The sequence below is a fragment of the Hyperolius riggenbachi genome, chromosome 2 (genome assembly GCF_040937935.1).
Source record: "Hyperolius riggenbachi isolate aHypRig1 chromosome 2, aHypRig1.pri, whole genome shotgun sequence".
Lineage (NCBI taxonomy): Eukaryota > Metazoa > Chordata > Amphibia > Anura > Hyperoliidae > Hyperolius > Hyperolius riggenbachi.
Window position 1 is genome coordinate 267,563,594 of NC_090647.1, and position 17,982 is coordinate 267,581,575.

The 17,982-nt window shown below is 40.6% G+C and overlaps 1 protein-coding gene across 9 annotated transcripts in view; it reads right to left on the bottom strand.

Moving 5' to 3' along the window:
• Window positions 1-17,982, bottom strand: part of TEX14 (testis expressed 14, intercellular bridge forming factor) — a 477,154-nt gene that overhangs the window by 2,547 nt on the left and 456,625 nt on the right. For all 9 annotated transcript variants that reach the window (XM_068268626.1, XM_068268628.1, XM_068268627.1 and 6 more), the window contains 3 exons: window positions 15,989-16,110; window positions 15,247-15,303; window positions 9,269-9,334 (listed from right to left, as the gene is read on the bottom strand). In XM_068268626.1, the coding sequence (XP_068124727.1) occupies window positions 9,269-9,334; window positions 15,247-15,303; window positions 15,989-16,110 (245 nt within the window). The remainder of the gene's footprint in view (window positions 1-9,268; window positions 9,335-15,246; window positions 15,304-15,988; window positions 16,111-17,982) is intronic.

Genomic DNA, 17,982 nt, shown 5'->3' on the forward strand with positions numbered 1-17,982 from the left:
CGAGAGGTGTGTGTCGTGCCTGCACATGCTCAGAGGACCACAACCCAGCTGCCGGTTGCGATCTTATGGAGGGGACAGCGTTTGCATGGAGAACAGTGGAACTTCGGCATAGGACGTGATAGACTTCTAGGGGCTGGAAGAAGCCCCAGGTGAGTAAAACGTTTATGTTTTTAGGTCGCCTCATGTATCCTTTAAGGGATGAATTTATTCACTGCTGTGTTAGTATTATTCCCCTTTTTTCTTATGTTTGAACACTTTTTGGGGTGTAATCTTAAGAGAGTGCAGTTTCTCTTTCTCCTTTGCATCAGTGTTTACAAACATAAACCGAGAACACAGCATATGGAATAACAGGTTATGATGGTTTATTTAAGAAAGGGGAGACCAAATTCACTCAGGTCAGGCATCCCACATGATGACCCCAGATAGCTGGAGCACTAAGAATGGAGATGAAAAGAGTAATAGAGAAAGAAAAATATGAAGAGGGATCTCAGGGTTCTAAAAACACACAGGACACAGTGGCCCATATGCAATTAACTTTTTCACTCGAGTTATCTCCTAGGAGATAACTTTCATCTTCTCTTTAAATTAACTGTTCAGCAGTTTACAATTGAAAAAGTACCCAAAAGTTGGTGAAAAGTGCTATCAAATTTATTTTGAGTGTTTTCTTGCTTGCTGGTGGCTTTAAAAGGCAATTTATGACAAGTTGTGAACATATCACCTAGGAGAAGACCCAGGATAAAAAGTGAATTGCATATGGGCCAGTAAGAGAAAAGAGAAGGTAAGAGAGAGAAAAAAGGGATGAAAGAATTATAAGTTTCAGTAGTCCTGCCCTTATTTGCCCTGATCATTTCCTAAATCAAGGATAAATTAAGAAAGGTTCATGCTGTCCATAGTTTTTCAAAGACTAGAGAGTTAATTCGTATTCTTGCTATTAGTTTATATATTTTGGTCACTTTAATTATAATGGTCGCATGACCTGGAAGTGTTGGATTTTTTTTAAGTGAAAGGCCAGTCTAAGTGAAATGCGTCGACTTATTTTGGTCCATCTCAACACAGTCCATGTGTGTAGAACAGAGCCCGTAAAGAGATACAAACAGATGCAGAGGAGAACAGATGCTTGAGCCATGTGGGGGTGCATAAGAAAAGGCTGAAAGTGGGGACACCCACAGCAGGCACACAAAGCATCCAGCACAGGGCCAAGGAAAGCAGCGAACTGGCAGGTACAAGCAATGAAGTGAGCCTGCATTGCGGACACACACCCCCTTTCCCCGCAGTGCACAGAGGTGAGGGTTAGTGGCGGTGATGGTGAGAAACTGATGACTCATTGCCCAGGACGCATAGGTTTATTGCTAGCCAGTGAATAATTAGCATTTGCCACAGAAAGGGCATGAACGGTATTATAATAAATATTTGCTGGTTGCTATGGGCATCAACACTACACCTTTGTTCAGCACCATATTACGGAACATGTGATAACTTTGACACTCATCACAGCAACAGCACAGGAGATAGAACTGCTTAGATGTCTTCAAAGTTTCAGGAGTTTATTCGACAAACAGATATACAGATGTGTTCAGCAGCAATCTTATCTTCGTTACCTCAGCAAAGCAATCAGTCTGTAGAATCTTTAGGGCTCTTTCACACTAGAGGCTGCGGTAGAAAAGGCTGAAAGTCAGCCTTTTGCTTAACGCCAATACATAGCGTTTTCAAAGCGTTTTGAAAGAGTTTTATAGCTCATATGAAAACGTCCTTTTTTTTTTCTTCTATAAAAATAAGTGAACAAGTTAGCTGTAAAACCCTTTGAAAACGCTTTGAAAACGCTGAAGTTGGCGTTTTCCATTGACTATCATTGAAACGCCAACAGCCAACTTCGGCTGTAAACAGCCCTGAAAAAGCTCCTGGGAGCGTTGAAACGCAACGCTCCAAAACGCTGAGTTAGATGTGAAAGGTAAAATGAAAGTCTATGGACTTTCTTTTACCTAGCAAAACGCCAACTTCGGCCGTGGCGTTAAAACGCCGAAAAATCCCTCTGGTGTGAAAGGGCCCTAAGCATTCCATGCACTTTGTCTATGCCTTGTGAATAGACCAGGCTTTCTCTTTTGGTACACCTATGCTAGTTGCACTTAGCATATATACAGCATACAGATAATGGAAGTTACACAAAGGTAGAAAGTTAAGTCTGAAGCTAGAAGGTGCAAACTGGAAGTGGGCTCTGGAGCCCATGTTGGCTATTTCATTCTAGCCTCTAAAGAGTTAAATGTGAAATCAACCAACAGGGATGGATCAGTCACCCATCGCCAGCTATTGGCTGATAAGAACACGTGATAGCATGACAAGCACAGTCTTTACTGCGCATGTAGTGGAAAATTCAATTTTCCAATGACCTGTTCCCTTATTCTTAGGAGAATATTGTTTTCCTTTAGGAAATATGAAAACACTTGATGTTTACACCGACACAGGCTGCAGGTCTGTACATCTTGAGCTGATATGCGCTCTGGCCTTGGGGAGTCACACAGCACAATTTCTACATTGTTTTTCTGTGAATGCCTCTATTCCTCTTTAAAATGAATCCTCCTTAAAGAGAAACTCTGCAGAGCAAGTCCTTTTACCAAATCAGTAATGGCTCTGAATTCAAGCATATCATACTTAAATTCCAACAGGTACATGTAATCCCAGTGGAGGGTTTGCAAGTTAGTGAGTGGAGCCACATGGTATAACGGAGCTCTGGGTCCTCCATGAACTGAACTTTCTCCACAATTTTATCTGTTTGTTATTATTTTTGTTATGTTATATTTTTGTTTGTTATTATTTTTTGCCAATCCAATTACAGTTATCTATTGCGTCAACATATTTGGTACATTTTTGGGGACAGTTTTTCAATCAAAAGCCTAACCAGGCATAATGTAAAATGTGTAACGTGAGGGGGGCAGGGCTGGAGAAGTGAAGGATCAATGGCCATACAGAGTTGCACTGCATTGAGCAGTACAATGGTTGTAGTTTAATCAATGCCTCATAATGAAATTTATTGAAATTGAGTTTACTGGGTGTGACGACTTTTCTTTAATATCAAATACGTAATTTCTCATTTACAGCGTCGCAAGCACCCAGAGCTTGCAAAGTGTTAACTTTTACAGACCAGGACCTTCCTGAGCTTCCAAGCACCTAGCTGGAAAGTCAAACACAGTTAATTAATTAACTTCTGGCAACATTGTCCCAAGCTGAGCTGAGGGCAATTAACATCTGTTTGCCACAGCCATCCATGCTCACTCACATTGACAAAACCTATAAGGGCCCGTTTCCACTAGACACGTTGCAATGTGGAAACCGCTCCGCATCGCAAGGAAACTGCAACCAATTCACGTCAATGGAGTAGTTTCCATTAACACAAATGTACCTACGTGATCTGGTGCGGGAAAAAATTATGGATAGTATGCTGCAGTTTTCCGCAGCACGCATCTGATCCCCATAGCCGCCGACGGGAAGACGCATGACATTGCATCCGGTTGTCCAGAAGACAACCAGAAGAACCTGCGCATGGGGTGTGAGGCGATGCGGCGATCGCCTTGCATCCTAATTGCCAGTGGAAACATGCCCTAAGTTCCCCTTTTCAGACTGAGAGTCTCTGGAGTCCATGGATCTAGGGAGCTTTTAGCACCAAGGAGCTCCAAAGAGATGGACTGACTTGTATCTGATTTGTACACACACACAACCAGCTGCTTTCACCAGAAACAGCTGACCGTACTGTAACCCAAGAAATTAATGTATTCCATATTGAACGCTGTTATAGACCTTACGAACATATAAATGAAACCCTTTTTTGACAAGTTAATAAGGTTAATCTGACACACATTTTGGGAAGTTTTAAGGCAGATCAGACCTTAAGAACCTGGAGTAATAAATGTTCTCATAACATGTTCCAGTTTAGCACTCATGTCTCATATTTGTGAACTCATAATGCCTTACTGAACACAAACATGCAATCCATCTATTGATAGGACTCATGGGCATTGAGAGATCGGCATACAAGGTTTTTAGCCAGATCTCTCTCCCTCAATGGGGGACTGCCCCCAGCTCCAATTGCAGCAAGGCTGGACCTTGCTTGTCATTATCCCACTAAGCTGCAGACTGAGTAAAACCCTGCAGCTCTCTCAGTCCTGGGTCCTTCGTTCATCATTTGTCGAATTACAAATTAAATTTAAAACCATTAAAACAATATAAAAAGGAGAGGTATGGTAAGCTTACTTCTCCTGAAGTAGGAATTAAAAACTCAATTGAGATTTTCAAGAGTTTACTGCACAAAAGGTTCAGACAATCAGGGTGCTCATGTCTACTACATTTTGGCTAAGAAGCACTTTTTGATGGTGTTTACTGACCTGATAAAGCAAAAGATACCCAAGAAATGCATTGTCTGAAGCTGTTGTGCAATAAACTCTTGAAAATCTCAATTGGGTTTTTGTTTGCTACATGTGCTTCTTTACCATAAGAGAGAAAAGCTTACAATGTATCTTCCTTTTATATTGTCTTAATTGTTTTATCCCACTTGGGCTCCTCCACTAGTTTACATTTGAATGTAAATAGGTACAAATGTCTTCAACAAAGAAGACCGTGTGCATGATCCAGACTGAGGAATTAGGACCATAATTGCTACTTGAGTACATCAGGTTGCCATATAATGGAATTTTGATAAGGTCTCTATAAATTGGGGGATTTATCCCTTTATTTTGTACCAGATGAGATTGAGACAGTAAAGGGATATACTGTATCTTTTATTATTAGCAACTGGTTCTAGAGTCCAAAGAATGCTGCTTGGGTGAATTGGAGCTAATGTGCCACACTCTATTTGGGAACAATGAGTGTGTGGAGTTTTCTCATACCCGGCAGCCATCTGTCTCAGCTGACTCACTGGACAATAGTTTTAAAGGTGTGGGAAAAATTGGCCTCCATGTTTTTCTTTCTTCGAATTGATGCTGCCTTTTATGCCAGATGAAGCTAAGTAATCTCCTTTGGCAGCGTTGAAGGGGTATCCTTAAAGAGGCACTGTAGTGACATATAGTAGAATGCAATAAATTATTCCGGATACTTCCAGTCGCTATATATTTCAGTACATTATATTGTACATAATCCCACCCACCCAGTGATGCTTAACCTAGGTTGTAAAGATAGGCGGAATTCTCACCCCCAGAGCATTTTGTACTGGCTTCAGAATTGTTGGAAACAAACATTGCACTGAGATTATCTTCCAGAATTAAAGATGTTAATGCCAGTGATACATTTCAGGGTATAAATCAGGGAGAAAAAAGATTTTACAATGAGCAAACACTGACTAAACGATTTATAAAGTAATATTGTAACAAAAAAAATAGCAAATGTATTAATTACGTTACTTTCACTATAGTTCCTCTTTAATGGAAGACTGGAGAAAATATAGAGGAATTTGGGAAGGAAGTTCATCATTTTAAAGGCGCCAGTCTGCCGAACCAAAAGACTGAGTACGATTCCTATTTCAGCAAGTCTTCCTGGATTGTTGACACTAATATTCATATTTCATTAATAATGATTTCACAATAACAATTTCACAAGAGAGAAACAACTTTGCTTCGAATATCAAGCCACATTTATGAAAAATCTTTCAAAGTCGACTTATTTATGGCAACCACTCAAATTAATTTGTTTAACTTTCAACAAAATGGCAGTTTAAATCTAATACATTGCAAAACACTGTTCATGTTTGAGGCCCCTAATGTTTACTGGGATTTTTTGTTTGTTTGCTATAACATAGAGGTTATGATAAAGGAACATGTAAACCATGGTGTTCCAACGCATTTCGAGTTTTTTACAAATGCAATCGTATGCCTGCACGATTTTCAATGCAACGGTGCTTTAGTGGAAAATATAGGAATGCAGTGAAAAGCACATTTCTTGTTAAACACCTGCGATTTGGCTGCATTTTTTCCCAGCAATCTGCAAAACTTCCCAGAAGATGCCCTGTTTCCGGTTTACAGCAATGAAGAGAGGACCTATGGTGTGATTCAGCAAAAAGAACCCTATAGCCCATATACAGTCACACACTGTCAGCCTTGATACAGTGATGAAACAAGATCTTGGATAAGATTGCATCAGATTTGTACAAGGGCTATTGGGAAGAATTAACACTAAAGGTCAAGGATGCAAAAAGAAAGCGTATATGTGTATATGAATTTATGCTTATGTATTAATATGTACATGAAGATGTTTTTTTTTATATTAGATGAATGTACTTTTTATGTGTGAGTAATTTGAGCAACAGTTATGTCCACAAAAATTCAGACAGACACAACTTTTTTTTTCTTCTAATTTTGGTTCTGTACAATACCACAATGAATTTTAAATGAAACAACTCAGATGCATTTGAAGTGCAGACCTTCAGCTTTAATGCAATGGAGTGAAAAAATGATTGCATAAAAATGTAAGGTAACTAAAGCATGTTTTTTACATAATCCCTTATTTCAGGGGCTCAAAAGTAATTGGACAAATTAAATACAGGTAGTCCTCGGGTTATGAACGCCCCGCCGATATGAACGGCCCGACAATTGCTCCGCCTCATCGATGACGTCACAGTGAGCGCCGCATTGCGGCACTTTAAATGTTTTTAAGTACATTTACATTTATCTAAAGACGCCATGTGTGTGTGGAGAGGTGAGCAGATACATACCGCACACCTTTCATGTCCTGCCGTCACCCTCTGCATAAAAAAACTTTGTGTCGCTAAACAAATCTTCACCTTCTGATGCAGGCCAGGAGGCGACCTGGCCATGCGCAGCGCAGTACAGTATCCGGATCAGAGTGCGCGGATCTGCTTATAGCGACACAGAGGTTCTTTGCAGAGGCGGAGGATGACGCCAGGACATGGGAGGTGTGCGGTATGCATCTGCTCACCTCCCCACACACACATGGTGTCTTTATATCAATGTAAATGTACTTTAAAACATTTAAATCGCCGCAATCCGGTGCTCGCTGTGACACTGTTGCGACTTAAGAACAGATTCAGGTTAAGAACGAGCCTACAGTCCCTATCTCGTTCGTTAACCGAGGACTACCTGTAACTGGAAATAAAATGTTCATTTCTAATACTTGGTTGAAACCCTTTGCTGGCAATGACAGCCTGAAATTCTGAGCTCATGGTCATCACCAGATGCTGCGTTTTCTTTTTTTAATGCTCTGCTAGGCCTTTACTGCAGTGGCTTTCAGTTGCTGTTTGGGCCTTTCTGTCTAAAGCCGGGTCGGATTTACCATAAGGCACTGTAGGCACATGCCTACAGGTGCCTGTTGATGGAAATGCAGTCACTCCCTTGCCCGAGTGCCTCCTTCCCTTATGCAGAGTCCTGATGAAAGTATAAATGAGAAGTTACTCACTCAGCTCTCAGTATTCCACTGATGAGATCTACCTTTAACTGGGGTCACCTTTAGCTACTTAATACAGAGGGCACCTTTGGCTACCTCATACTAAAAGTCACCTGTAGCTACCTACACTGGGTAGATTTTGCCACTTGCAATTTTGCAGATTGTTTTTTTCAGTTGTCACAGCTTAAAGTGATCTGAAAGTCAACATTTCTTTTTTGTTCTAAAATATTATTTACAGCCTTAAACCTACTAGCACAAAAATTGTAGCAGAACAGCATTCAAACTGTTAAACACACCACTTTTTTTCTGCAGTAGAAAGCCCCTTCAGCTTATGAGCCACACCTGAAGAGAAGATAACACTATCTTTTGTTTACATTCCGATGTTGTTACATTCTTAGCTCTGCTGAGAAGGAACTGTCTCTGCTTCTAGTATGCACACCGTTGAGAAAATCTCACCAGAACATTTTAATATATAATCAACACAACTATGAATCAAATGCAATGGCAGCTTTCTGAGCAGATAAACTGTACTTTGGGAACATGTAATTTGTAAATGGACAGTATGGATAGTACTTGTGCATAAAAGCAAATATGGTAACTGAAGGGGTAATAAAAAGTAGAAAAACACATTTTTATTGAATGTTAAGTCAGAGTTACAGACCGCTTTAAGAATGGCTTCTTTCACCTGTATGGAGAGCCCCTAATTTTCCTCATGTTGCCTGTTTACAGCAAAATCCACATGCAAACATCACACCTCAAATCAATCCAGGCCTTTTATCTACTTAATTGATAACGACATAACAATGGACTTGCACACACCTGCCCATGAGCCAATTGTCCATTCCCTGTGATTAAGGGCAGGAATGGTGTATCGGGTAGTTGATCCATGCACAGTGGGCATTGGTACAGGCAAGCCTTTCATGTGTTCTAGTAAACGTGCATCATTCCATTGTGATGATGTAGTTGTGTTGCATGCATGCAGCTTTGTCAATAACAATAGCTTTGGAAGGTTTAAGTTTATTGCTGTATAAAATACGCACGATTGTTGGCCACAATGACAAATGCACATTCTACAACACATCAGGCCCTGCTCAGTCACACTTTCAATTATGATTGGCCAATCACTGACAAATTTTACCACATCCATGTAGTATGAGTGTTTACCTATACCATCTGCTTAAAGTATTCAATATCTGTTGACCATCATACTCTATGGAGGTGGTAAAATTGATCAGTGATTGGCAAATCATAATTGAAAATGTGTGCAAGGCTTAAATCTGTGGCAACTTTTCAGGACAGAACAGATCAGTCTGACTATTATAAGTAACTGACTACATTATTACAAAGAGATTCAGAAGGGGTGCAATAATTTCCACAGATATTATAGCATACTAAGCATAGGAGTATATCTCTTCACATCATAATAAATAAATCATTCCAATTAAATAGATATATTTTTGGGGGGTTGGGGTCACAAATAAAAGGAAAAAATATACAGCTTGACTTCATGTGCCTCTATTGCATGTTTAGTTTGCCAAGTGTACCCTGCAATTTATGTGTTGCATAACAAAAAGTGTATTTAAATGGGTTCATCAAAGTTTTGATTTCTTGCTTTGCAAAAGTGGCAGTAATAAAGAATTCCCAAAGAGAAAACACTTTTTTTTGTGGACTGTTCGTCATGCACTTGTACTTCCAGGGTGCAATTAAATATTTTAGTGCGGATATGTTTAACATTTTTTTTAGATAAATGGGTAAGTGTGGTATAGTTTTATTCTGTTAATAAAGCTGGTATTCATTTGAAACCTGCACACAATATTCCATGTTGGTACAAATACAACAGATAATACTAACAATTATAAGGTTGCCAAAGAGCTTTTAACTTGCTTACCACAGTTGCTTGTCTTTTCAGACTCACTCAAAAGAAGAGTAATGTCCATGCTGTGACATTCACAGTCTGTATAAAACAAAAGGAGCACATATAACCAGTGATACAGAGAAACACATTTAAAGCAATCATTTGCTTGATCACATAAAGTATCTACCATGTTCCACATAGATGTCATTTTTGCACTAATACATATAGCCATCTACCTTTGACAGAGCTGCATATTATGTACTTTATAACACATGGGCTGCCATCTAGCTTTCTGAAAATTCCAAAGATCACATTTCCTTCGTCAGACTGGACCAATCTAGCCATCTATGCTGCACAGGGAAGCATTACATGGGTTCTATTAGACATTTTCAATTTCTTGCAGAACAGCTGTTTAGCAAGGTGTGGTATTTTTCACTGGCATATACATCTGCTCAGCTGCAGAAAGAACAGTGAAGATGGAGCTTGTCCTGGGTTGCATTTTTAGGAACGATGCCTGGGGAGGCATGCTGCTTGGCTACAGCTGATAGTATGTTATGTTCTATGGAGTGGGGACTGGCCATGATGAGCGGGAGGTGCTGAGCGACAGCTGTCATTACAGTAGTTATTCAGCGATCTGGCATCTGGATGGATAAACCCCATAATGGCTTAGGAAATGTTTTATGATTTGCTCCTGTTTGTGAGGATGGTTTTTTTCACTGTCTCTGTCTCCTCCCCAACACTAACTCCTCTCCATATTGACTATTGGTGCACCCCAATGCTCCATTCTTGTGCCTCTTCTCCATCTATACTCTTGGACACTTAGTAAGCTCCTTTTATTTCCAATATCCCCTATACACTGAAGACACTGAAATCTATCTCTCAGCTCCTGACCTCTCTCCACTATTATCTTGAATCCCTGACTGTCTATCTGCTGTTTCTGAATTCATGTCACCTCACTTCCACAATGGTAACATAAAACAGAGAATTGTGATATTACTACCTTCTCACTCTACTCCCCCACCCATTAATATAGAAAACATCCCAATAACTTAAACTTCGCTGTCTGGGGGTAGCACTGGATTCTGAGTTATCATTTAAACCACAGATTAACATAATAACAACATCCTGCTACTTCCATCTCAAAGATGGACAGACACAGAACATTTGTATCGGGCTTTTCTCCTGGGAGACTCAAAGCACGACAGCTGTAGCCACTAGGGCACACTCTATAAACACTAGCAGTATTAAAGAGTCTTGCCCAAGGTCTCCTCACTGAATAGGTGCTGGCTTACTGAACAGGAAGAGCCAAGATTCGAACTCTGGTCTCCCTTGTCAGAGGCAGAGCCCTTAACCAGTAAACTATCCAACCACTAAAGACATCTCCAGAATCTGTCCCTCCTTACACAAGAAATGCTTGTGTAAGCTCTAATAATTTCTTGTCTCAACTACTGTAAGGCCTCTTGTCCACGGATGTCTGAACTGTCCCTTTGTCAAGCAGTTCAGCATCCCATATGCTGCCCACTATTACCATTTGGGTGCAATTTAAATGCAGCCGAATGGCAGTGGTTGTAACACCATGTGTGTCAACTTCACAGGAGTGCCACCTGTCCGCCGCCCATGCCGAGCACTATCAAGCGCCCTGCCAGTGGGCGGGAGCAGATAACAGGTGGTGAATTCACCACCTGTCAGCTGCTCATGGAAAAGAGGCCTTGCACCCTACTCTACGGGCCAATAGGAAAATAGATTGGCACCCGTCCGACCCCTACTGAACTCTGCTGCTCGTCTGATTCACCTCTTCAACCACTCCTCTGATGCCACCCCTCTCTGCCATTACCTCCAACTGCAGCCAATTACATTTCTTCATTAATCTCCAGATACCATCCCTCCTGAAAACTTCACTCCTCCCACAAGACTCTCTTGTCATCCAGCTTGGTCACCTCCTATCACGCTCACAACCAAGACTTCTCACAAGTGTCACCTCTCCTTTGAAAGTCTCACCCACAGCCAACCCATCATGCACCAGTTCTAGAAATCTTCAAATACAGCCTCATGACATACTTCACCAAGCAAGCTTATAATATGTTATAGCCAGATGTTGAGTTTCAGTGCCTCAGCTGATAATGCCTATTTCTACTCCTTTAGTGTTTCCGTTCCACTACTCTCTAGATCAGGGGCCTCAAACTCGCGGCCCGCGGGCCATTTGCGGCCCTCGATACAATATTTTGTGGCCCTCGCCGGCAAAAGCTTCCTTAGGGCCCTTTTCCCCCAGCAGTCGCTAGCGTTCACGCTGAACACTAGCGATTACTGAATCGCAAAAGTGCAGGAAACCTCCGGCAATTGTGTTCACTATTTTGCTATGGACTGTACTGCATAGCAAAATCGTGGCAAAAATCGCTCCGTGGCGCGATCGCGTTTGACAAAAAAACGAATCGCGGTAGTGGAAATTGCCTACCGCGATTCCCATGTTAATGTGCAAACCGTAGCGATTTAAAAAATCACTAGCGGTTTGTGATTTTGCGATTCAGCATCGCAAACGCCGCTAGTGGAAAAGGGCCCTTATAGTTCGCTTCAGTGCTCCCAAGTAATCCGCCGCATCCCCGCCACTAAACGAGGGCTGCAGAGCCCCCAAATCGCCCGGGGGGCAATCCGCCGGCATTTCCTGGAAGGGGCAGAGCTTTCAGCTTCAGCTCTGCCCCTCCTGACGTCAATCGCCGCACGGATCGCCGCCTCTTCCCGCCCCTCTCTGTGAAGGAAGAGTGAGAGGGGCGGGCAGAGGCGGCAATGCGCAGGGATTGTGAAATTCCTTATGCGGCCCAGCCTCATCCTGACTTTGCCTCCTGCGGCCCCCAGGTAAATTGAGTTTGAGACCCCTGCTCTAGATTGTAAGCTTGCAAAGACAGGGACCTCTCTTTAGTGATTCCTGTTTCTGTTGAACCAGTGTTAGTGATATTTTCAAACTACACATCAATTGTATGTAATTTACTTGTGTCACTGGATGTCCTGATTGTACAGTGTATTGAGCTGTTCATTTATTTATGTATTTATGTAGCGCCAACATATTGCACAGCACTGTACAGAGTATACTGTCTTGTCACTAACTGTCCCTCACAGGGGCTCGCAATCCCTTCCATAGTCATATGTCTATGTATGTATCGTGTAGTGCATGTATCATAGTCTAGGGCCAATTTAGGGGGAAACCAATTAACTTAACTGTACAGTGCTGACCTTAATTATTCATACCCCTGGGAAATTTTGACTTAAACTTACTTTTATTCAACCCACAAGTAATTTTTTGACAGGAAATGACATAGGTGTCTCCCAAAAGATGATAAGACAATGTAAAAGAGGCATTAATGGGGAAAAAAAATTCTCAGCTTTATTTACATTTGAGCAAAAAGTGTCCAGTCCAAAATTATTTATTCCCTTCAAAAACTGTCACAGTCTGTAGGAAAATCCAAAGTTCTATACCATTCCAAATAGTCCAAGCTTTTCTAAAGCATCCTAATTATCCTTATTAATTGGGAACAGCTGGTTTAATCAACGCAACAGGTAAAAAACAGCAGCTCTCTGCAGTTGGTTTGTGGACAGTCATGGCTAACAAAGGAGCTCAGTGAGGACCTACGGCTGCTCATTTTGGCTGCTCACAAGTCAGGAAAGGGCTACAAGGCCATTTCTAAATGTTTTCAAGTTCCAGTGGCTACAGTGCAAAGTATTATTAAAACATACAAGATGTTCCGCACTGTGGTAAATCTCAGAAGACGTGGTCGGAAGCCAAAAGTGACACCTGTGCTGGCCAGGAGGATAGTGAGAGAGGTGAAAAAGAAACCAAGCATCACCACCAAGGCCATCCAGGTGAATATGGGCTCCGGTGGTGGCAATGTCTCAAGGTAGACAATCCAATGAACACTGCACACTGTTGGGTTCTATGGATGCAGACCAAGGAGGACGCCACTTCTCCAGATAAAGCACAAAACAGCTTGCTTGGCCTTTGCAAATACTCATGTGGACAAAGAAGAAGACCTCTGGTCTTCTGTGTTATGGTCAGATGAAACAAAAATTGAATTGTTTGGTCACAATGAAGTTTCCTTTATTTGTTGTTAAAAAAGGAGAAGCCTTCAACCCATAAACACACCATCCCCACTGTCAAACATGGTGGTGGGAACCTAAAGCTTTGGGTGTGGTTTTTCAGCCAATGGACCAGGGAACTTAATCACAGTAAACGGCACCATGAAAAAAGAGCAATACATGAGGATTCTCAACAACAACATCAGACAGTCTGCACAGAAACTTGGCCTTGGTCATCAGTGGACATTTCAGCATGACAATGACCCAAAACACACAGCAACAGTGGTGAAGAAATGGTTAGCAGACAACAACATTAACGTTTTGGAGTTGCCCAGCCAGAGTCCTGACCACAAAACTGCTTAATATACCTAGTTCTAACACCCAGTAGAGGTATAGATGGGCACCCAAAAAATAGATATTTTCTACATAGTCGTATAGTGGTAGATTTTGCTTAAGTTCTTTATGCACCTTGTACCTATCTGTATGTATTCTCACAGAGAGAGGCATAGCATGTATTTATCATCATTACAAGGGATATGGAAATGTTATGTCAAGTTTTTTATGCACCTTGTACCTATCTGTATGTATTCTCACAGAAAGAGGCATAGTATTTGTTTATCATCATTACAAGGGATATGGAAATGTTATGCAATAAACGCTATAATGTGTTTTAAGATCAAATCCATCCCACTAGGGATGAAACTGATGAGCAACAAGTTTTTTTTTATTCATTCATTATTTATAGTAAAATGGGGTGTTTTTATGTCTATACCATGTGTAATGTGCAATGGTAAAAGTTCTATATGTGTTTTTAGGTTATCTGTTTTCTTTTGACCTAAGGAAGTGGGCCTGGTCCCATGAAATGCGTTGTCTACAGCATAACCGGTTTTTTTATAAAGACTCCCTATATCCATCCGTGTGAGTGTTCAATAGAGGTAAGAGACCTCTTTTCATTTTTATCTATAAGCTACATAATACAAATTGGGCGCCTCCCCACAATCCCGTTCCTGACTGGGGTTCAAACCGGGGACCCAGCGCTGCAAGGCGAAAGCACTAATCACTACGCCACCATGCTGCCCAATCTATGTATCTATGCTCCCAACTATAGTTAGTTTTATACTATGTTCAGCACTTTGGAAAATGTTGGTGCTATATAAATACATAAAAAAAAATTATATATTTGTACAGGGACAGGAATTTTTTTCTTTCCTTTGCTATGTTAAATTTTTGTATACAAATTTTGATCTTTTATGCTTTCTGTCAGCGTTAATTGTAGTTAGTTCTATACCCCATTAAATGTCCAAGAGAAGTTAATTTGTTTAGAACAAAGCTGCTACAGGGAAATCAAAATGTCATGTCATTGAATACTTTTATATCACATAACTGTATAAAGGAGGAAAAAACAAGTGTAGAAAACTATCTGGCCTGAATCTGTTAAAAGTTCTTGAATTGAGTGGATTCAAGTAAACCTGAAACCAGGGAATTTAAAAAAAAAAAAAAAAATATATATATATATATATATATATATATATATACATACATACCTGGGGCTTCCTCCAGCCCCCTCCAAGCTGATTGGTGCCTCACCATCCTCCTCCGCCACCTGGATCATCTGCAATTTGGACCTGAAAATCCTATGGTCTTGGGCAACCCAGCCAGGCATGCGCCCCCGTCATGCTTTCCACTATAACTGTGCTTAATTTGTAAGTTTTGATCCAGGTTAGATATCCTTTAAATCACACAGCTGTTCATTCCCAAATCTTTTAGGAACCGGATATAAGGACTGAGTCAAGGGTTGTAAACTCATTCCACTTTAAACCAGATGATTTTTACTAAATTCAGACCAATTGTACATAATAACCTATGTTCCCCAATTGTCCAGCTCAAAAAACTTTAGTAAATGAAGCCTCAAGTCACTCAAAGCACTAGAATTGTCCATGCCTTACCTGTTTTACTCTCTAAGCCAAGAGATTCTGAATATTCATGAGAACCTACAATACAGACTGAACACAAACATTATACTGTGAATTCAGATTAATAATTAGGTAATAAATATGGCAGCTTCCATATACGAGGTTCATCTGGAAAATAAATATCATTTTCATTTAATCAATTATCCACTTCAGCCTGGGGGTTGTTTTCACCTTAAGGATGGTAGCAATTCCCCCTGTAGCGCTTCTCCCATGCATTGGCCAATGACTTTATTACTACATGTCACACCTAAATGATCTATATCTTTTTTTTCCACAAATTAGGCTTTTAGGGGGCAAAACTTGCTTATAGTAATTATTTTATTTTCTATACACAGGAAGGTACAAAAAAAAGGAAAAAACAAAGAAAAAAGCTTACACACTAAGGTAACTATGTATTTATTTTTAAACTGTCACTTTTTTAACAGGTGTTAATTTTTGGTAGCTACAGGGATGGGTGGGGAATTAATAAGGTTTTATTATATATTCAATTTATTGAGTTGAAGGGATTGGAGATGGGGACTTCATGTTAATGCCACTGAACAAACCAGTTACTGGTGTTGTGCAGTCACGTGACAAGGGGTGCAGACAGAGAAGAGATTAACCTGATATATGCTACACAGAAATACTACCTTGCATTGCAGATAAAAGCAAATGGGTGTTACTTTCTGGATGACCCTCGTACTACTCATCAAAGGTTTCCTGTAACAGTTTCTACCTGGACTAATTGGAGTGCTGTGTCTGGCTGAAGTTTCATTGGATTTAGTGCCAATGATATTCTTTGTAGGAGTCTTCAGATCAGAAGAAATTCCTGATAGACCTTCAACATCTATAATAGAACTATAGAACAGATACAACGTTTAGGTTCAGTACAATTTTTTTTTAACAAATCAATTATATTGTATTTAAGGAACAAGACACATACACAGCAGCACTTTACTCCAGCAAATAGACTGATATAAAGGTAACAATGGTAACATCCACAGTCTTTGCATACAACAGGTTCATGTATAGTATATATTATACAGTCAGTAGTTGTAACGTAATGGGAACACGATAAAAGGAAAAATTCAATTGAATGTTAACGAGATCCAAAATATAATCCATCCTGTATGGACCAGCGCTGCCCAAGGCAAGGGGAGAAAGAAGGAAGAAATTAGAATGAATCAGTAAACAAAGAGGGTAAAAGAAAGAGAAAGAGGGAAAGAAAAGCAAAGGCTCTAACGTTCGTCTCCGGCTACATCTCGCAGTAATGCCCAACAATAAGGATTTTATGTTAAGCAGTATTATTTCCCATCCTTAACTCACGAGATTAGAGCCGGCAGTTATGACATTGTTATTCCACACTGCCCAAATCTTGTCAAACCTCTGTGGGCAGTTACGGTTTTTATATGTCATGCGGAATAACAGAAGATCTTTATTTACAGTACGTTTCCAGAAATGAATAGAAGGTAGGGATTCTCCTTTCCAGACTCTCAGAATTTCTTTACGGGCGTAATAGCATAGAATGCATATGAGATACTGTGTGTATTTACTGCATGAGGGTTCCTCAAATAAACCCAACAGAGCTAATTTGGGTGAACAAAAATATTGGGAGTACAGAATTTCATTAATAATGCAAATGTGCCTGTCTCAACAGAGCATCTATGGCACATTATACTGTTAGAGATCTTCTGCATCCTTTCAGGAGTGAGGTAGGTTCTGTGTAGGAATTTGACCTGCACTAATCTGTCTCTAGCTGAAATGGGAAATTTAATGAAGTCATTTAAAATGTCTTCCCAGTCATTATTATCTAAGCCTGGGATGTCCTGATTCCATTTATTTTGGCAAAGGTGAAGTTTTTCAATGCTTTTTTCCAGTAGGGCCGAGTAAATTATGGATAGGGGTTTATCTAGGTAGAGCATCATGAGTGTCTGTTCCATGTCGCTTGCTGTCAGGGTAGGAGCCCCTTCAGGGAACTGTGCAGAAAAGGCGTGTCTAAGTGCAAATATCTAAAGAACATTCTATTCAAGAGGGAGAATGTTTGCTTAAGATCATTAAAAGGAATAAGCGCTCCATCTCCAATTATGTGCTGCAAGGATTTAATTCCGGACCTAACACAGAGTACTGGGTCTGGAATTTGCATGAAGTGTTGTAGTTTATGATTTTCCCATAAAGGAGTATGTGGAGAAATATAATGTTCCCCTCCCATATACCGGATAACCTCAGCCCAGACCTTACATACTGTAGCCATCGGAATAGTGCACCTTTGATCATTCGCCGTTCCCCTGAAGACCAGAAGTGTAAGCCTCTCGTAGGACCCCATTTGAGCTGCTTCAGTGACTACCGCAGGATTATAATTATCTTGTGCAAACCACCATCTACCCGTGACTAAAACAGCAGCATAGTAGTATAGTTGCATGTTCGGAAGAGCCAGACCCCCTTGATCTATGGGGAGTTGTAATGTATTAAAAGCAACTCTTGGGGTCTGACCTGTCCAGATAAATGTCGTAATTAAGGAGTCAGTACAATTTTTTGAAACGCGTTCATGCAAAGCAGGAAAAGCTGGGTAAAATGACAGTACTTAGATACAAAAGCAGTGGCGTAGCAATATGGGTTGCAGAGGTAGCGACCGCATCGGGGGCCCTTGGATCAGAGGGGCCCCTAGAGGCCCTCTCGCAAGCACAATATTAGCTCTCTATTGGTGCTGTACTGGTAATAATCACTTCTATA